The sequence below is a fragment of the Clarias gariepinus genome, chromosome 24, assembly GCF_024256425.1.
Source record: "Clarias gariepinus isolate MV-2021 ecotype Netherlands chromosome 24, CGAR_prim_01v2, whole genome shotgun sequence".
NCBI lineage: Eukaryota > Metazoa > Chordata > Actinopteri > Siluriformes > Clariidae > Clarias > Clarias gariepinus.
Window position 1 is genome coordinate 10,677,014 of NC_071123.1, and position 22,191 is coordinate 10,699,204.

The following is a 22,191-nucleotide window of genomic DNA, read 5'->3' on the forward strand; positions in this document are numbered from 1 at the left end:
CAAGGTGAAGATGTCAATGCGTGAAAGGCCAAAACATCACATTCACACACAAAAGCAAATTAGTGTAGCCAGTATACCTGATGTTTTTAGTGAGGGAGAAAACCTAAAGAGTAAAACAGTTTTTTAGAAAATGGTTGTGCCTGGTGTTGATCTGTTGCTTGAGAAACTGCAAAATGAAGCAATCAACAATCACACGGCAACATTAACCAAGACTACAGAGAATTCTGCATTGTTGTTGTGAGAACATTTAGGCCATAAGAAGTCGTCAGAAGCTTGATTTTGTACTCGTTAAACCAGTTTTATATGAAATTGGATCAACATGCTGCTGTAAAATTCAACCATGAAACAGCCATTAAAATCTGAAACTTTAAGCCATGTATCTTAAGATTTCCGCTGTTCTTGGAAAATAAGTCTCACATCACATCCTCTACCCATTGTTCACTTTACCCAAATGTTCCAAATCAGTTTTTTTCCTGTATAACCATCCTTTTTTTCCACCTTAAGACCATCAACGTCTGAGGATGGCCCTGCATGGAGAGCCAAGATTAGTTTAAAGGTTGTTGTGAATTGAGCCACAGGGGTACCCTAAAGATGACTGGATGTTCTCAATTGCACAGCATCATGACTTAGATTTTTTTTAGACTAAAAAAAAAAATCCTCTTAACCATTAAATACCATTTGTCATTAAAGGGTAAATCACCTGGGTACTAATAACGTTATGCTAAACCTTTGCTGAAATCACTTATGAGCGATGCTTCACCTGAGTTTAAGAGCACTGTGCAAATCACCATCTTTCCCACACACTCAGTACTGCTTGACACTATATTGTATAACTCTTGAACAGTATCAAACGAGAAGAGCCTGGTTCCTCTAGTGCAGTGGTTCCAAACCCTGGAGGACCTCCTACCCTGCACATTGTAGTACCACATTAGAGCCCTAGCTCCCAGCACACCTAAATTACCTAGTCAGCTAATAAACTAACTTTTCTAAATTGAAGATAGTGTGATTGAGTAAGGAAACCACAAAAATATGTAGGTCAGGGGGTCCTGCAGGACCAGGGTATATCTCCTACAATGATCCTCTTGACGTTGCATGAGGAAACGTACAGTCGTGTTGTCTTTCATGTGGGTTCATTACAGCTCTGGTTATTTTTAATTATTACCCTTACAATAAATATGGTCCTTTTAAGCATATGTACTGTTTTTTAACAGCTATTACCCTAATTCATAGCAATCATCACACATAGTTTTAGTCTGACATTATTTAACAATTAATTAGATAAATAACAACAGATTTTTAAATAAAATTAAATAATAAACACAGGTGACATCCCACCAATCCAAAGCAACGTTAGGTTTTCAGATTTAATTTACTAGTTGTAAGATTATATACATTAACTTCTATAAGGCCAAAATACCCTCATTTTACACATTATTAAACATTCACTGACAGGCATCATCAGTCATGACCTTCCCAGCTTCATTATGTTTTTTCTTGAAGAAATCCTGGTGGAAAACATAAGGAAAAGTATACGCTGGTCTGAAGCTCTCCTTTCAGCATTCAAAAGTTAAACTGAAGCTGAAACGTCTACACTGACCCCTGCAGGACACTCGGAAATCACATAACACGTTTACGCAGGTTCGGACACTGAATAGATTCTCCATGAGAACAATTTCAAAAATCATTTGACAAGGTTGTCAAAAAAAAAAGTCTCAGGTTCTGCTCTTGGTTCTTGTCTAGAGCCCATCCAACTCGGAAAGATCTGGAGCAGACGATCATCTAAGGTAATACTCTATAGCAGCGGAGAAAGCAGCAAAACCACCACAGCCCAAAACCCCAGCTTTCAGGCCAGCTAGAGGATAATGAACAGTTACAGATTAAGACGTTGTAGCAAAAATAAATAAATAAATAAATAATCATGATTAGAGCCAGCTTTACTCTGTACAGTTTCAGCACTCTTTGCTAACATTTGAATAAATAAAATTCAAGACATAGCCAGTGCCAATGGAATAAAATCAGGAAATCACAGCATTAATAATTTTACAATCTTAGAATCATGATAAAGGATTTTTTACACTCCGTGTGATCTGTCTATGTCAAACATAGAGGCTGAAACCTTTACAAGTGTAAAGCAAGCAGAGGATCATTTTTTTTTTGAAGTTGTAAACTGGTAATAGCGTGAATCACACCTCTGAATCCAATCGCACCTCCAGTAATGCAGCCGCTGTACACTGCGTTTTTCCAGTCTGATTTACCGCGATGCTGTGACAGAAAAGTTATTCTTATATCTTTTATTTACATATCATTGCTTTACGTGTTTGAATTTTATGAAGGTAAGTAAAAATGCATGACAAAGCTGGAATCCGCATGAGAAGCCAAAGTGCACAGGAAAACTTACTGATTCTATAATGCACTCTGTACATGAGAACATTGCCCCAACTATAGCAAAGTTTTTAGCGTAGGACATTCCTCTCTGACCCATGTCTCTTAGCACTTCTCTCGCTGTGGGGGTCTTTAGTGGGTCTTTAGGATCAAACCCAACATTGGTGTCGATGCCAGCTGTGAAGACTCCAAAGGCACCTCCTAGCACAAAACCTGGCAAAACAAATTACACAACTGAATAACTACAGCATTAAAAAAAATAAAAAATCATGAAGATCTCAGCTTTAGGTATTTATTTGATCATTGCTTCCCAGTCTTCATACTGGAGTCAGTCGATCTACAAACCCCAGTACGAACATATCTTAATTTGCATGACAACACATTTATTGGTTAACAACTTAGACTTTGCACCTAAAACTTCTCTTTTTAAATCCTTTTAGCAACCTCACACGAATACTGACAAATTCAGTGGCTCTTTATGCAGACATTAGAAACTATCCTGCACTCTACAGTTTCCCAGCTTTTTCCCAAAATTAAAAAAGGATTTTTAACAGAAATGTTGGACTCCTGAAAATTATAAACATGAACAGCACTCTATATACGTGATCAGGGCTCCCTTTGCATGAATTACTGCAGCAATGGAGGCGAGCAGTCTGTTGTACTGCCGAGGTGTTATGGAAGCCTGGGTTGCTCTGATAGCGGCCTTGAGCTCTTCTGCTTTGTTGGGTCTGGTGTCTGGCATCTTCCTCTTCACAATACCCCACAGATTCTCTGTGGGCTTTAGGTCGGGCGAGTTCTCTGGCCAATCAAGCACAGGAATATCATGGACCTTAAAACAGGTATAAGTACTTTAGGAAGTGTGGGCAGGTGCCAGGTTCGCTGGAAAATGAAATCAGCATCTCTATTAAGCTGGTCAGCAGAGGGAAGCATGACCATCACCGACTGTGCAAACTTTACACTGGACCTCAAGCAATTTGGATTCTGTGCCTGACCTCTCTTCCTCCAGACTATGGGACCTTGATTTCCAAATGAAATGTAAAATTTATTTTTATCTTTATTTTTTAGCTCACTGAGCAAGCGTCCAGTCCTTTTTTTTTCTTATCCAAGTAAGACGCTTCTGATGTTGTCTCTGGTTCAGAAGAGGATTGGCGCAAGGAATGCAACTTGGACACGTCTGTGTGTGGTGGCTCTTGAAGCACTCCTGCTGCAGTCCACTGCTTGTGAATCTCCCCCCAAATTCTTAAATTGGCTGTTTCACCATTTCACCGGTCAGAGTCGCTTCCCAACAGCCAATCAAAAGATTTTTTGTTAATATTTTGCTAGTCGATTTGACAGCCAAGGCAGATACACCTTCTTCAAGGTGGTTTTTGGCCATATTGGTACAAACTAATTATGTATTTATCACCCATAAATACATAATTAGTTTGTACCAATATGGCCAAATACCACCTTCTACAAACTGACTCACTGATTAGTTTTCTAGTCTCGGTCATTAGAAAATCTCTTCTTCACGTTTGGACTTATAGCGACTTTTAAGCACACATTTTCTCCCTTTCTTTAAAGAGTTTGCAGAACTGAGCTTATTAAAGAATCTTTCATGAGTACCGTCACTCGAACATGTGTCGTAGAACACACTTTTATATCCATTCAGCTCCAGGTTATAAAGAGCAGGACGGACCACGTGACCATCATTCCAAACATCAAACATGATTACAGTCTCACTGCAGTGTGTTTAGGGGTTGTGTTTAACTCATGTACCTCCGACACACGCCAGCGTCGCTTTAAAAGCGCAGCTCTCCATCCCGCGTTCTATCATCTTCTGCTCCTTCGTCTTGTGCGGAGTCGGTAAACCGCCCATAACGCCGGGGTTCAGGTCTTTGATTTGTCTCTTGTCACCGATGAGATGTTCCAGGAGAACACTGTACTGTAGATGAGCATTTTTGCCTGTGGACTGAGCTGAAACGCTCGGTACTGAGACATCGCTGCTCTTCACGGGCGCCGCCATGACGAAGGTGTGCGTTTCACAGCCTGGTAAATCTAACAGCCTGGGAAATATTTGTTGATTCGACACAATCTAAAAAAAAAAAAAGGAAAAGTAAACGCCGCCATTCAAGACATATCCAGGATTTAAAAAACATAACTCTTCAACGAATACACATGTCATATATTCTGTATGTTTTTTGTAAAGAATATTTACAGACATGTGCGGCAGATTCACCACGATGAAGGTCGTCGCGAAATACCAACAGCCCCCTAGCGGACATGTAATTAACTACATACATTAAACTGACCTTGAGAAACATCATTCTTCTATTTAAACTATTCATTGAATCACCCTTTCAATGTAAATTGGAACAATTGTCATTCTGGAAGAAATAACAATTTATCTAATAATAATTAAATAATTATAATTTATTTTCTACCCAATAAGAGTAGAAATGCTTTATTATACTATGAAGGTGATCACCGAGGTATCGAAAGATGGCTTTCGATACCTACCTCGGATGCTTGAGAGACTTTAGACTGCCCTCTAAGGTGCTCAGGAATTTCTACTCCTGTACCATAGAGAGCATCCTGACGGGAAACATCACGACCTGGTTTGGAAACAGCACCATGCAGGACAGACGAGCTCTACAGAGGGTGGTGTGATCAGCTGAGCGCATCATCCGCACCGAGCTCCCTGACCTGCACTTGATCTACAGGAAGCGGTGCTGGACCAAGGCTAGGAAGATGGTGAAGGACCTCAGCCATCCCAACAATGGACTGTTCTCTCTGTTGCGGTCTGGGAAGCGATTCCGCTCCCTGAAGGCCAACACAGAGAGACTGAGGAGGAGCTTCTTCCCGCAGGCGATAAGGTCTCTCAATCACACCACCACACAGGAGTAATATCTTTTAAACATTGATATTGACTGGACAATCATGGACACATTCATGCAATACATATTTACATATCTGACACCATTGCACATGACACTTTCATAAGTCACTTTTATACAATACATGTTTATATATCTGAAACCATTGCACATGACACTTTCATAAGTCATTTTCATAAGTCACTTTTCATGCATATTTGCACAGCCATTGCCACTGTAAAACACTTTCAAATTTCTATATATATACCCCCCCTATATAACTATATTTCTATATTTTGTAATATTTTATTATTTTGTAATATTTTTATTATGCCCTTGTTTGTACAGTTTGTTTATTTGACTAGTTACATTTATTTTCTTTCTTATTTCTTTTTATTAATATTTATTCCTTATATATAGTTTTTATTTTCTTTTTAAGGTCACCTGCGGTCGTACAAGCATTTCACTGCATATCGTACTGTGTATGACTGTGAATTTGATTTCATTGAGATTTACAGAACCTCTGTTGAATAAAAGTTTTTACCACTACACTACTGCAACATTTATTTTATAAAATTGTATTTATATATCACTTTTAACAGTGGTCATTGGTCATTGGAGATACTATTTGTACACAATTAAAGCACAGAAGCTACAGTATGTGCTAATTTAAGTGATTATTTATGAAATGTTTCTTTTAACTAGCCAGTCCAGTTCTACTATTGGTCTTAGTTGGGGTGCATTATGATGATGGCATTAATAGTTTTTAATTGTTATTATTTTAAACAATTAGTTATTCATCTTGAATAACTCATTGTAAATACCAGCAACACTTTTACTTTTTCAGGTTGATTTTTTTTTTTTTTATGTTAAATCAGGATCTAGTGCTAATGAGTTATGCCAGTCCTCTCCACAAGGCCAAATTATCATATCTACTCTCGATATTGATTGATAAAATAATTTTCTTGCAGATATAGTTTGACATTAACTGTTACATACTTTTTAAAATGGAAAATTAACTTTTTTATTTATTTATTTATTTATTTATTTATTTTACTTTTTTTCTTGCCTTTTTGCCTTAAAACTTATTTTGTCTTGTTGTCATATTTCTTTCAGACGCTAGATGGCAGTGTCGCTTGAACATTTTGGTTACTTGTTGATTTGTAAACTGTAAAATGTCTACATGCAAACTTCATTACATTTGTTGAACACTGCTGAAAGTCACCTCCTCAGGACATGTGTTGTAACTCTCACGAGGATGCCTGGTTCATTGTGAGCAAAGACAGTTTTATACTGTATGTCCAGCTGAGACATATCAGTTTCTGACAAAAAGCAGACAAAAACTACCTGAATGGCCTGACCTACTTCAACTGTTTTGTGTTACATATTTCAAGTTACATCAAGATGAAATGGAAATGAACAGGGATTGTTCTTTTAATAGTCCATAAATACAGAAAATCTTCCCATAGATATTTATGACGTATGCATTATTCTATACCCACAATATTATGTGTCATATACTGTACTTTAAAAAAGTTTGTGTGGTAAATATTTAGTTATGTTGTAGGAGGATGGTAATGTCTCCAGAATGATGAACATTAGCCTTTTTCAGGTATGTGCATGTTTGATGCATGCTTCTATATAACTTGAGGCAAGGTCACCACATGCACACTATTCCTTCCCCCATCCTACCACACAAAAATCATTCACACTCACCTTATAACTCAGACCTTGGAACATGTTATTCAATGAGAAAAAAAAAATGAAGTTTTTACATTTTATTTTCTGGTGACATATTTATACATACCTGCTAAAGCGGTCCAGTCACACTAACCTGTGGTTTAGACTAACATGCAAGTATGAACACTTTTTATTGTATTATATTGTATTTTAAATCTGTTTATGCCCTACAGATTTATTTATTTTTACATGAGCTTTATATTTCCCAGGACCTACAAAGATCTTACTCATCAGTGATGCTAATCTCATTTCCAAAAAGGTGAGAAACTGCTTGCATGATTCTAACTCTTAAAAGATAACATAAGAGCAAAAGTGTTAGTCTAAATGTGTGTGTGTAATTATACAGAATGTTTTTGAGGCAGCAACCCATGTGGTTTTACTCATATGTTATGTTGATCTTAATCTTGTTAATGGTTATATTTATGTATGCAGTTTGTCATATTTTTTTCCTATTCCTGGAACTGAGATAAGCATCACTGCTGATTAATGTTCGAGTAAAATGCTGATGTAAATGCGATTTCTATATACCACAGCAATACTGTGAAATAAGATATACTGTAGATTTATGAGCAAGAACAGTATTGTCAAGTGCCTTTGCAAAACCCATCAAGCTCCATGATGAAACTGTCTCATATGACCATTCCAGGAAGGCAAGACCACAACCTACTTCTGCTGCAGAGGAGAACTTTATATAGAGTTATCAGCCTTAAAAATAACCAATTAACAGCACTTCAAATTAGAGCCGCTATGAAACCTTTACAGATCATGAGTAGCAGACACATCTCAGCATTAACTGTTCAAAGAAGATTATTGCATTTTTTGTACGCATCACTGCCAAGGACTATCGAACCATTCATGTGCAGCCAATGGTTCAAACATTGTATCCTAAAGGCGGTGCTGTGTATCAGGATGATGACGCCTGTAGTCACTGATGCATAAGGTAAAAAACCTGTGGTCATTAAAACACAATAGTGTACACCTTTAAGCCTAACTGCATAAAGATACTTATAAAATCAGGTACAGTTTCTCATTGTGAGACTTCCAGGAAGATCAGTGATCTTCAGTGAAACACATTCGCAGCAGTAATCAGAAGGTCTAGAATGAGGCATAGTAAAACTAAGAAGAGGTGCACTGTGCTGCAATGCTTACTATATAGCTGAGAAACAGATTGGCAAGTGCTTCAGATTAGGAAAAGGGTTTATCAGTGGAAATCGTACTTTGTGTGACACTTCAGAAATTGTAAAAGATATTGCATAACTTTAACCAAAGTGGGGAAAAAAAGTGCTTAAACATTGCTAAAGAAAATAAAAATAGGCCGAATGAATTTAAAGAGCACATTCTTAATTGAGGTCCAGCTGTGAATATATCAAAATCCTGCATGATAAGATGAAATTCAGTCTCCAGAAGCTTGGCAGAAAAGTAATATTCATCAGCAAGGTTAAGATCAGGATGGGGCCTCCATGGATCAAACTTGCTTGTCCTGTACATCCCTTGGATGCTCGATTGGATTTTGATCTGGGGAGTTTGGAGAGCGGGGTGGTGGCCTTGGCCTCTTTGCCTGCTGTGCCCTGTGCATGCTTAGCTGTGGTGCACTGGGTGTACTCTTACTTTTCTATCAAGGCAGGATTGACTATTTTCCTTTGTCATTGGACCGGACAGGCATGGCTATCCATGATCCTCTCATCAGTTTGTTGATGTATAGTTGGTGATCAGTGTTGTTCAGGTCAACTGACAGGTGTTGTCAGATTACCTACCCAAATGTTGGTATTTGTTTTGGTATTTGAGATTATTCAGCGACACAACTGGAAAACATATCAAAACATGCAATTTATGTTAAATTATAAACCACCAGACTCTCTAGTGACAGATTGGAGTCTTACATGTTCTATGTAGGCCTAATAAGGTACAAACAGAGATACAAAGGAATGGAAAGGAGGAAGAGCACCTAAGGACACATGGGCCCATGTGAGTCAATAAATTGACATGAAACCAGTAGTAGCCTGCTCAGTGACAAAACCAACTTTATTCACATCTTTTGATACTCATTCTCTACATCCTCTAATTTATTGGGTCAGATAATATCAGTATCACCACAGAGTTCTTGGAACACATCAGTAATACACAACCAGGTTTTATTAGCAGTCATAGGTTTTCTGTGACTAGCAATAAAACATCCCCATCCATGGACGCTCAAGCTGTTATCAGCTGTGAAGCATTGTGATTACAGTATTTCACACCCTCTGCAGCACACCTTTATCATTAAAAAAAACTTTTCTTAGCTTCAAAGTTTACTGAAACACACATAATTACCATAATAAAATAAAAAAATATGTGAAAGTATCATTTTAAACCTCATGCAGGTTTAATTCACACCCTGCTGTAGAAAACTGTGTAACTTTTTATAACACATATCTGTCACATCAGTGGTGAGAGAAGAGGACATGGTGTATTCATGTTCTCACCTAAATTAACTGCTTTTTTTGAGGATACCAGCAATAAACCATTGAGGTCCTCACTAGCAAACAACAATACTATCCTAAAGATTCATGATATATCTGAAATTTGCAGAAAGAGTTAGATTAAAACATTTACAGTGGGCATTGGTGGCTTAGTTGTAGGTTTCCCACTAACCAAGCAGAAGGCCTGGGTTTCTACAACCGGTGTACAACCTGTGCCAAGCTGTTGTGTGAATCTGTGGTGACCCTACAAAGGGAACGGCCAAAAGACTAACAACATCCAAAACTGTTAAATTGAACATTGCTTGTTAGTCCAAAATTAAGCTGGAAATAACTGTAGTTTTAGATTCCTGTTTTTGTTTTTTTGACAAAAGTGGAACCCAATGTGGTCTCCTAATGTTTTACATCCATGTTCTGAGATGCTTTTCATCTTGCTGTGATAATAAAGAGCATTTATTTGAGTTGCAGTAGACTTCCTGGCAGCTCAAACCAATTTGTCAGTTTTCCTTCCTCAGCAAAAAGGCGTTTCTGCAAACAGAACTTCTGGCCATGGCTTTTTTCCCCCTTTTTGCAAAAGTATCACTTGTGATGCAACTTTACAGGACACTTGGGACGGAACTTGGCACAGGATCATGGCTTGGAAGTTGGGGCTAAATTTAACAAAATAGCAGAATGAGCATGGATGAGTTTGGCATGAAACTGGTGTAGGCACCGGGTTGGTACTTGGCATGCCGGAACTTGGCATGGGTACTGGTAAGGAACTTGGTACCAGCACTGGACCAGGATTTTAATTCAAGTCAATTTTATTTGCTTAGCGCTTTGACATGGATTCGACATGGGCACTAGGCTGGGATTTAAGAAGCCGATTTGGGTGGCTATAGGAGAGGTTGGCACCATTATGATGTCCTCAAAGCCATGCAGTACATGCAGGTGCCAGTACTTTGTTTTTAAGCTAGGGGTGTGGAGCAAGCCAGACATTACTGAAGCTGGGGTTTGAAGCAAGCAAAACATTATCAAGGTTAGGGTGCAAAGCAAGTATGATGCCCTTTAAGATAGACAGTGGTGCCAGCATAACGTCCTTAAAGCAGGCTGGTGGCGCTACTGTATATGGGTGTCCTTGAAGCCAACTGGTGGTCTAAAATTGTTTTTCTCAAAGCCGGTAAATGATGCAACCAGGATAACCATGTTCTCCATACAATAGGGCCTTGGGGACTATGAATTGGACAAAGCGGGGCATAATGTAGGTGGAACGCAGAATTTCATGAACAGAACAGGGCATATCTCAGGCAGTTAAAATAATAGTTTACACCTTCCATGGGAGACCCTCTCGATTACTTCTGCAGAAAGAAAATCATTTTGCTGGGTTGTAGAGATTGCCAGGTTGACATCTGTGCTGTGCTGTTAGCATTCCATTGGTGCATGGTATGAGGAGCCAAACACCCTAGACACCTGTGCTATGTGCCTTCAAGCCTTATGGGGAACCTCTTTACATTTGATTGCCGCACAGTATGAGAATCCTCTTCACCCTTGACAACCTTTTTGTTTATGCAGTCAGCCTTATTTTGGAGCATAAGGCAAGAGCCTGTCCAGTCAGCTTCTCTTTTTTTCTGTTATGAAGGATATTTAGCAACATGAAACAAAACAAAAGACAAACTTAAGCCAAGAACTGTGAATAACATAGCATTAGAATGAAGTGAAACTAAGGCAGCATCTTGTAACAACGAGCCTGTGAAGATTCTCAGTCATCCAAGTGAGATTATCTGGACGTTAAATCTTCTTCATTCTAAGGTAAGTTGGAAAGTTACTTGTGTTTAAGTCCTCCAAGGTCAAAGAACCCTCCCCTATCTAAAAAGGCTTGTTACGTAACAATGGGGAAGGTTCTCCGTTCACTTCAAATTAACCAGCACACCAAGACAGAGACTGATCCACCCTAAAGACCGCACACCAAAGCATAGGAAGAGCAATAAAATATATGCAGTCCAATGCAGTGAAGAGTGTTCAGAGCTCTACATTGGGGAGACACAACAATTTCTTCCCAACCGGATATATCAACACAGAAGGGGCAACACCTCAGGGCCGTAATCAGCAGATTACCTTCACCTGAAAGACAGACATTTGAGGATTAAAAAGGATGCAATTTGGGCAGAGAGGATAGATAGTTCAATAGAGGGGTGAAAGAAGCCATCTATGTGCAGTTGGGAGATCTTCAACACAACCTGTCTTCTATTTTTCATGCTCCCCTTACAGCTATCCCAGTGGAGATCAAGACCTCCTCAAATGTCCAACAAGAAAGCCACATTAAGGATTTCTCCTACTTTTTCTGGTTGTTACATCTTAACGGCTCTCTCTAATCTCTCTCTCTCTCTATTGTTTTTCTAACAGCTCTTTCCCGTCCACTCTCTAACGACCCTCCCTCCTATACTCACCTCCCCCATTGTTCATGTAACAAGGCTTTTCAGATAGAGGATGATCCTTTGGCCCTGGAGGACTTAAATCTGATTAATTTTCTTAAAAGAGTTGTGAAACGTTTCTACTGAACTAGAAAGTCCAGTTGACATGACACAACTTCCAGATCATGTAACAACCATTAAAAGATGCCACAGAAGAGACAAAAACAAATAAGGAACCAACTCAAACATAAAGCACTAAAATGGAGCAAGAAACCCAACAGCATATAAGTATAAACTTCAAAGAAACTTAAACTTAAAAGGAAACACCTCAACAGTCTGTGAAACACAAAGAGTCTGAAAAACACAAAAAAGCATACAGCACCCAACATAAGAGGATACCCTGACAACATCTAACCATGTGTACCACATGTTAATCATATATTAAAAAGTAATTTAAAATGATTTAATAAATTCTGCGACCCTGTTAAAATAATCAAATGTAGCATAATACGGTCTGTTTCAGTGCCTCCGATGTCATTTTAAATTTAAAACAGAGATCGGAAGAAGACCTCTTTCTTGGGCACTGTAACTTACAATGGTGCAAGGCTTGTATAATAATAATAATAATAAACATTAAGAGCTCGTTTATGTACACTTTTAGTTGTGTCCTATTGTTGTAACCAGTCATCTCTGCAAAAGCTTGTTTGATTGAAAAGTGTGCAAAAAAATCTATATTGCATCCTAAAATATAAGATGTACAGTACAGTGCCAAAGTCTTAGGCACATGCAAATTAAATAAATAAATAAATAAATAAGAATAATAAGATGTAAAGCCCGGTAAACAGTAATTAATGAAATAAAGTCAGTATCTGGAGTGACCATGCTTTGAGGATCCTTTAGTGTCAGATGCAATTTGTGCAATTTTATAAGGAAATTAGCTAATAAGTTTTGCTGAGCACCCTGCAGAACCATCCACAGTTCGTCTGAGGACTTTGACTGGTGCATATTCTTTGTTTTTGTGTCTAAAATATGATCAGTTATATAATGTGTTTTTTTTTTTTTTCTTTTCTGGTATACAATTTCTTTTACTGGAAATTTTGTGGTAGAATACAAATGTTTGAATTAAAAAATGTTATTAAATTCCTAAAAGTAAGGAAAAAAATCCATAGGGAAGTTTGTATAAAAACTACTTGGTGCCTAAGACTTTTGCACAGTACTGAATAAGATATATGTCAGGTTTCAACTTGTAAATGCAGATTAAATTTTGTATTCTGAAAACATTTGGGATTGAGTCTGCAGTCATAAAAAAAGGCCCAAAACCCGAAACTATTCCAGAGGTTCCTGCAATGTGCTTCATTTTGTTCGTGAAGCATCACATTGGATGAATCAGGACTATTTTATTCCAGATGAATTACCATGGTAAACTGGTATACAGACACATCCCTACTTGAAAATCAGGCAAAAGGGTTTTAGTTTCATTCTCACCAATAAGAAAGGCGTTTGTCTTAGTCACTGCAAAAAACAAAGCTCAACAGTCTTTGTTTGTGTCTTGTCCCCCTTCATTCTTCAATAAATCCCTTCTTTTTACAGTGTAAATTACAATGCTTTGACACTAACGTGAATGATCGCATGTTTAACTAACAGCCTTCATTTATATGAATGTGAAATGCCACAAGCGTGTGCTGACACATACCCCCAGCAGCAGCTCTCATCTGAGAGGCAGGCCAGCGCACGCCACTTGCCAACAAGCCCTTAGTTTTACATGCAAATCTAAACCCACATACTTGCTTCCGTGATTTTTTTTTTTTTCCTTAGTCATTCAAAATGGTGTGATGTTAAAAGCTGAATGAGGGATGCTGTACAGGTGTTGAAATTGGAGTTTGCAGTGTTGCCTGTAATTGTGACATTAGCACGCATGTATGTTTGTGTCCACATCATGGGTAAAAAGGTAAAATTACTATCCTTTAATAGAAGTAGTGTATGTGAAAAGATCAGAAATTCCCACATGTTTTGTTACCTAGTCAATGAGATAAAAACAAGTTAAGTCTGTAGCACTGTTCATTGAAGGGATGCCATCTCTTTCACTTCCACTCTGTCTTCCCCTTTCCAACTCTTGCATAATTTTGGCATGCAGGACTTTACAGTTTGTTGGTATTTAGTCCAAAAAAAGATTTTCCACCCCCAAGGGGCAGCTATTTTCACTTCTTCACATTTTCAAACACATACTGAAACATAACGCTTCTAAATAATAGGGTTTAATCAGATTTATTTTGTTTGGTACTACACATACAGAAATCAACCTATTCAGCATTTTAGAAAAAAAAAATGCTAGAAAATATGGATAATTTTTTTATACAATTATATTATAAAAATACAGCACCAAAACACTGTACAAGCGTTTAATGTCAATACAATTCGCTACTATTAAATATCAAGCATGCTAGGCCTAATGCGCAAGGCACTGTTTGATTAAGAAATGAAAACATCGGTATTGTGTGATTAAAAAAAAAACAAAATACCAAATAAAAACTATTATAATTAAATTATTCTGAGATATATAAAAGCAGAAGCTGAGAGAAATTCGGCTTTCTGTGACGGTCCTAGGTTATGCAGTCAAGACCTTTAAAAAATCATGTTAAATAGAAGCAGAACATGCACAAAGTGGAGAAAACATGTCAAAACAGGAAAACAGGGCTAATGAGAAAGATAAGCGGTGTATTAAAAAGACAGCAAAAATCTGATAGCACGCTTACATCTAGCAATGCTGACCCAATTATATTGTGAAAAAGTAAGCACCAGTTGCTAATTGGGAAGACATCAGCACAACATTGGTCTGGATCACTCCTAATGCACATTTAATATTTTTATTCTAGCTTTCAAATGTTAGACTTTTAGAGTAGTTGCTGATTTTTGTCAAGCATGTTTCCTCTAGTGATCTGTAAGTGCAAAACATGAGAACAAACCAAAAAACTTCAACAGAAGATGAGAAGTAAAAATGGAAAGGTTCAGTCTCTATCCATCATTACAAGCTTGTTGCTGATTATCAATAGTAAGTCTACACAGGATGTTTACAGTAAGAAAAAGAAATGTAAGCCTGCATTAATCTACTCGTGCTTTTTAATCTGCGCTTGATTTCATTTTTAATCAGGTCGTTGTTTTAGATATGATGTCAACTTTGCACCGCATTGCTATCAGTATGCGAACACTAAGAAAGCAAGATTGGTTATACGGAAGAACTTTTATTGTTTACTGCAATATTAAAAATAACGGAAAATTATGTTTATCCTTGTGATAGGCACTCTTCATGTTCAATTAGCTAGAAGTCTGTGATTTTCAATAAGCTGTCACTCTTTCCATTTTAGTAAACTATTTCGGATTTTGTTTGTATGTGTGTGTGTTTTGTAAGATATCAGATTTAAAAACTATATAAAAAATAGGTCACATCGATTAAATAGGCATCAAGGAAACATATCTGCTTTCTGCAAAGATTATCAGGGACCAAATGATGTCTTGCAACACTGATAAGTTTAGATCTTCATTAGATTTTTTATTCAACTGAGCCATAAATCAAGCATGTCATGATGAGACTTGTGTGTTATCTGGAAAGAGTCAGGAAACTGAGATGGCTTTTTGCGGCTAAGAAGAGAGCTGATGGAGAGATAAGGAGGACAACCTGGATGGGGTGCCAACCAATCACAGGGCACAGGCACATACATACTCACACACACACAATCACACACTATTGGCAATTTGGCAACGCCATTCAACCTAAATCATCCCAATATCTTTGGATTGTAGAAAAAAGCCCGAAGTAAAGTCATGTCAACTGAACTTCTTTCTTATTAGCTAGAAACGGTTCACGACTCATCCAAGTAGCTTCTTCATGGATGAGTAGTGGAATGTTTCTAGCTAACAAGTAAGAAGTTCAGTTGACATGACTTGACTTCCAGATAACCAGAAGTGGATGACTGATAATCTTCACACTTTGCCATGAGTGCTATAATTTATAAGACTTTAGTAACAATGTTACACTAGATTTGAAAGGCCCACACTGTTCCAGATGTTTTTCCCATGTGCTAAGTAATCAGAGTACATGTAGGAAACCCACCAAGCATGGGGAGAACATGCACACTTCACACACACACAGACCTGAGGTGAAATTCAACCCCTCAACCCTTGATGTGTGAAATAGACAGTGCTAGCCACTAAGCCACTGTACCACATAGCAGCAGTCTAGCACTTGCCTAGTTGCTCTAGTAGTTGCTAATGTGTGCAGCTTTAACTCACTGGTTTGTTTCACCTATTTTTATTTCATATTCAAAGCGTTTGTCATTCTTTTTATGGCAAAGTAGCCAGAAGCAAACACACAAAACGGTTACGCTAACATAACAATGTAGCACATGCTAACATTTATTAATACTATACTAGCTGTGCAAGGTCCAAACTCTGCAAGACTCTTTTAAAATGGCAAACATTCACTAAGTTAAAAAATGCTTTAACAACAGATTTGCTGTTAATGAAATCGCCTTTACTGAGCTTGGATATTTTGTTGCGTGGCCCATGCTTTGTAAACAGTTTCACCAGTTTAAGGAAACTAAGTCTTACTCAAGCCTCCATAACTCTTGCCCTCCTATAAGTATAACAAAATGAAATGATAAGAGACCTGTATCATCTTAACTGTTTTCATAAAAGCTTGGTGAGTCACGATGCTCCTTGGTGTTAATATAAGCGTCCCACCAAAAATATACGGTGTGGAAGTAAATATTAGCTTTTGCTTATCAGAGAACTGGACAAACTCATACATTAAAGCCCACAGTAAAAAGAATCTGTATGGCCATGGAGACACAGGGAACTTGAGCGATGGTATAGGCGAGTGAGCGTGTTGGAGCTTTTAGGGCGAACAAGTAGGCCACGCTGTGCATGACCCGACCCACGAAGAAGACCAGGAAGTGACCTTTTGCTACGACCAGTGATGGCCCTGTCATGGAATAGATGGCACCCAGGAACAGGAAGGGTAAGATATTTTCCATGTCGTTTATATGAGCTCTGAAAAAAAAAAACAGACACACACACACACACACACACACACACACACACAAAAGAACTGTTAGAATTAAATGCTTCTGAAATGACCTGGCCCCTAATGAGGTATAGATGGAAATTCCTTCTTGTTCCCCTGAGGATATTTGCGTCAATGCATGCATACACAAGAAAGTTATAACATCTGTTTTAGATCATCTGGCTTAGATTCTTTTATGTGATTCAGTATCTTGAAAGTATGCCAATATACTTAGGTGTCTGGTAACGTCAACCAAACCCTAACAAAACTTTCACTCTAAAACACTCTAAAAGTTGTACAGACTTGTGTTATCATTCCTCGAGGAAGAGTAAGCGCTTATGATCAAAGCCTGAACTGGTAATAAAAGTTCTGCTTGCCCATAAAATATGTGGCATCTCCACCCGGAATTTTACAAAATTACATAAGACAAGGAGCAGCAGTGTGGATCACGACTGCGAATCCTGCATTTCCCAACTTCCATTGCTAAACAAAGCCAAGCAAACGAGTTTTCATTTGAAAGCCATTTCCTCCTTTCTTATATTTTCTTCTGCTCATCTGTTTCTAATTAAAAAAGGCCCATTATTTGGTTCTTTCAAGGAGGGAATCAGGCTCAGGCCAACCTCTTATGACTCAGGTTATTTATATATACACTAGAGAAAAATCAGAGGTCTGACCAACGATCCAGTATGTCAGAACTTCTCATAAATTATCGAAAAACAAAATGATCAAAACAAATGGCAGATTCCGTTGACGAAACCTTGTTACAGCCACCCAGCCTGGAGTCAAAGGAGAATTTGTTGCCTTCTTAGTGTTTTTCTCTCTTGCCAATCATAATGACACTAGCCAGTCATGAGCACATGTATGTAGAACTGAGCAAATAGCACTTTTCTCAGTGTGAGTTGGTTCATGTGCATGTCTGACATACATAGGAACAGACAAAAACTTTTCCGAGAGTGGTTTCAGGTCCTCCAATGTATGAAACGAAAAAATGAATAATAAAGATATCATTAAAATAATGAGTCCTGACCAATGTACAGACTTCTTTTTATTTATATAGATGTACTGGGTATAAAATTACTAGGGTGCCACCAAGGTTGCAGTAAAATACCTGTAATTGGGCATATTTATTGTGACTAAGTCTTTTGAACATATAAATGAGTTAAACAATCAGCAGGAACTTCACGTGTTAACTGTCATACTTGTCCTGTATGTATTCTTTATAGTGCAGGCAATGTTGGTCTCTTGGGGCAAATCTAAGAAAAATCATTGTCCTAGCTGCATTCACATAGGCCGAAAGGTTTTTAAAGAAGATTTTATTTATTAATTAATTTGTTAATTTTTTAAATCTGTATTTAGTCATTCCATACAACTAAACTAAACACAGCCACAGTTAGGCCAAGAATTTTAACACTGCACCACAGAGTCCCGTGAGAACAAAGCGGAGAGATTTGCTTTGTCATAACAGCTGGAAATGGACAAGCCTGTATTAACACAGAGCACAATGGGAGTGGAATGTTTGTAAAATACTGTTCTGTGATAAAACTCTCAATCTGCTCCAGTCCTCTGCTTATTAAGGAAGGAAAGAGACTCTGTTTGAAATGAATTTTACTTGGAATTGAGTCAAAAAAACAAACAAAAAAAACACTGGATGTTGTTTAGACAAGCAGTGCAAACTCATTTTAATCTTTCATTTATGTTTATGTAATGCTTCCATTTAAGGTTAACCGGTGAGCTATCACACCCAGGTACTTGATCAACAGAAACGACCTTTCATCAAGTGCTAATAATTCCGGCATGACCTGTTATCTAAATAGAGTTTTGGCAAGAAACCTAATTAAACAAGTATTTCTTAGGGTTCCTTTTAGGATTTATCAACAGAAATGTTGTATTATATTATTTTATAATGCATAGGAATGTTCGAAAACACTTTTTCACACATGGAAGCAAAACATCTGTCCTGACAGAAAATAAGTCTTTAAAATCAAACAAAAAGAGATGGCTGTGGTTCATTAAATTTGCCCATAAAAAAAATGCATGAAAAGTGTTAGATTGCCTCTAATTAAAGTGTCCTTGTTTATTGTGCTTTAAAACTACTCATAGTTTTTCAGCTATTGAGATCTAGCTGGAAACAGGTTATGAATCAGCTCAGATTTTGAGTAGAAATACTGACTGGCTAGTTTTGGAGTGGACTCTAAATGAAACATGAACGTGTTAATCAGTGATATATTAAGGCAGATCAATAACTAATAAATAAATATGCTGATGGTATGACGTCTCCAACAATAAAAAATAGGTTCATGCAGGGATTTTCTGTTCTTTAAGAGAGCCTATATGTCATAAGGGATATTGTATATAACTCACTAATCAATTTTGATGCTCCTAGCCATGCTTTTTCTGCAGAAGAAAATATCATGTATAAAAAAAGAACGCATGAGAAGTAGGCCAAGTATGTACAAAAACAACTTCTTTTAGAAACACCCCAGCCACATGCCTGAGAAGGAGGCCAATAGGGTGGGAAATTTCAGATAGCAGATTTCCAGTGTGTTGCCAGATTGAACAGATTGCCTCCTGGTGGTAGTGATTTTAATCACGAAAGGTAGTCTTGGACTAACATATTTGTAACTGATCTGAAGTCTATTCAATTGGCTTGATTCGCATGACTTCATTTCTTTTATTCCCAATGATCAGTAGCCATAAAGATATAACTGGTTTAAATTCCTGCAAGTGAGCCATTCCCTTTTTATTGGGTTATTGTGCAGCAGAATGTCTCCTTTTGTGTTACATTCTGTGCATACCTGATAAATGTGTTTGCACTCTTACCTCCTGCAGCGCTCCACGTATGGGTCTGTACGGCAGAATTGTACTCCTCCATGGCGCTCTGCATCCTCTGGATTAGCAAAAGCCTGAAAGATAAAGTTTCATCATGCATTAAAAACAGCCTGGAGGTGTATTGCAGCACTTGGGTTTAGTCAGAAATGAAGCTTATGTGTGTGCAACAAATTCTTGTGGTGTCATTTTGGATTGCATTGAACATTATTCATCACTGAATTGCACTGAACTGCATTTATGGATTAGTTATTCAATGTCACATAACTATATCATAAAAATAAGTTTTCTTTAGCTTATAAATAATAAGTAAAAGGTAATTTTTTAAATTGTCAACTTAAGGAATACACACAAATTAATTAACTTTTAATATATAATTTGGGTATCACGCCTGGACTTAAATTGACCTAAAAAAATCACTAAAAATAAAGAGACAAACAGAAGTAGAGAATTTTTTTCTTCATCTCATGATCTTCAGGAGATCTAGATGATGTTAAATTACTGTTAAACACATCACTTGTGGAACTTTACACTCAATAAGAGATTTTTAGGTCATTTAATGAAAATAGGATATTACTATTTAATCAGTGAAGATGCCACATAGATCACCTTAGTATGGGGACATCAGTAAATTAGTCCTCAAGATGTTTGGGGTGTTAACATTTGTAAGACTCTACTGAATCCTGAAGACAACCATGTGTGTTTTTTTAGTTTAAAAAAAACTGCATATATAATAATAAAAAAAAAAAATTTAAACAAAAAAGAAAACGTCTGTGAATGACGATCCTGGCCCGAGGTGGCTTGAAGCCCATTGCGGTTGTACCTGTAAACATTGAGTGACTGGAACATCTTATCCATGAAAATCAACGGATAACTTGTTGCCAACTTGTGAAAATGTACATGCAATCATTCACCAACAACACTTGCACATGCTGGAACACTGCTGGGTGTTATTGCCACATCTCCTGTACAGACCTGGCCTCGCTCCAAGCCATTTTAAAAGAGTTCCTGGGAGGTCAGCGTTTCAGACGTGAAGCAGGCTCCACTGTACTGAGATCATGGCTTCACCGTACTGTGAAAACTTTCCACCTTGTTGGTATTCAAGGACCAGTGGAATCATTAGTGAGGTAGGTGATTATATAAAGAAATAAATGAGGTTTTAACTGTTCTGTTCTGTTATTCTGGACAATGAAAAGTCCCAGGGTACAAATGATACCCCAAAAGTGGAACATCTTATTTGTTGGAGGAAAATAGAAATGTGTATGTCATATAACAGACATTTTTACTGACGTGGACGGTATGGAATGGTGAGGGAAGTAATGAGGGGAAAAACATCTGTAAAACATCTGTAGCTAAACATCTGTGAAAATCCAGCGCGCGTTCATTTCAAAGCAGGGGAGTGCATACTTTCGCGCTTAACTACATCTGCTTATACAGTTTTTAAAAAAAGAAAAGGATTGAAGCAGGACAAGCATTCACACTTTATACTCGCTGCGTCCTGAACTTCTGCAGTTACAGTTACAGAAAAGAAAGTCCTGGGAAGTCTTTAATACTGATCGCGAGTTGCTTTATGATCTCTCTTACCTTTTTCCGCAGTCTCACTTGTCCAGTGATGACAGCAATGGTGTACATCTTTAGGATTAACAGTGTGCTGTAGAACACGAAGCACGAGAACACCGGGTTTCCCAGCATGGCGTCCATTTCGTCCGTCCGTCCGTCCGCGCAGAACCGGAGCGCTGATCCTGAGGCGAGTCCACACGCGAGTCCACACGCTGCGCTTTATATCGGCAGTTTGGAAAACTGAGTCACACGAATCAGTTTCACTCACTTCCGTTCCCCCTCTCTCTCTTTCTCATCCCCCCTTTCTTTCCGCCTGTCTACTCTTCTTCACGTTACAGGGATTATTCCCCATATTACGCTGTGTCAGTGTTTCCCACTGCTGCTTCTCGATCGTCTGCACATAATCATATCATTCCTGTTCGAACATGCAAGTCTCATTCCTGTGAGCTGTCTCGCAAAAAAAAAAAAAAAAAGATAAATAAAAAGGGAGAGTAGTCTAGGTGGTGGTGAGGGTAATTAACAGCAGCTCTGACAGTTGTGTTGTCTGTATATATATATATATATATATATATATATATATATATATATATATATATATAGGACAACCCCATGAGGTTCTTAGTTTTAGGTCTTGAACATCCTGCTGTCCTGTCTGAGGCTGTGGGGACACAATCATGCTGTGCAAGTTATGCAATTGAGTTCTGTTTTCAGTTCTGTACCTGAAGCATGCATATAGATTGGTATGAAGTATGTTACCTACATGTTACCTATGTTTAAAATGGCTTATTTCATATATATATGTCAGGAAATATACAAGGGGCATCCAAATCAAACTGGAACTTGTGATGAAATTTCTTGTGAATGCATAAAACTGCATATATAATAAATAAGTAAAATATTAAAATAGTGCCTCAGTATTGTCT

The 22,191-nt window shown here is 37.7% G+C and overlaps 2 protein-coding genes across 2 annotated transcripts; both read right to left on the minus strand.

Annotated features, from left to right (window-relative positions):
- Nucleotides 1-1,350: 1,350 nt before the first annotated feature.
- timm22 (translocase of inner mitochondrial membrane 22 homolog (yeast)) lies at nucleotides 1,351-4,419 on the minus strand. Its single transcript, XM_053485633.1, has 4 exons — nucleotides 4,141-4,419; nucleotides 2,399-2,595; nucleotides 2,190-2,262; nucleotides 1,351-1,852 (listed from the first exon to the last, which is right to left on the minus strand). The coding sequence occupies exons 1-4, from the start codon at nucleotides 4,385-4,387 to the stop codon at nucleotides 1,776-1,778; spliced, it is 594 nt and encodes a 197-aa protein (XP_053341608.1). The 5' UTR covers nucleotides 4,388-4,419; the 3' UTR covers nucleotides 1,351-1,775.
- Nucleotides 4,420-14,082: 9,663 nt separating this feature from the next.
- Nucleotides 14,083-21,749, minus strand: ptges (prostaglandin E synthase). Its single transcript, XM_053485993.1, has 3 exons — nucleotides 21,293-21,749; nucleotides 19,703-19,785; nucleotides 14,083-16,869 (listed from the first exon to the last, which is right to left on the minus strand). Exons 1-3 carry the CDS (start codon nucleotides 21,407-21,409, stop codon nucleotides 16,620-16,622), a joined length of 450 nt encoding a protein of 149 aa, XP_053341968.1. The 5' UTR covers nucleotides 21,410-21,749; the 3' UTR covers nucleotides 14,083-16,619.
- Between the last annotated feature and the right edge of the window lie 442 nt (nucleotides 21,750-22,191).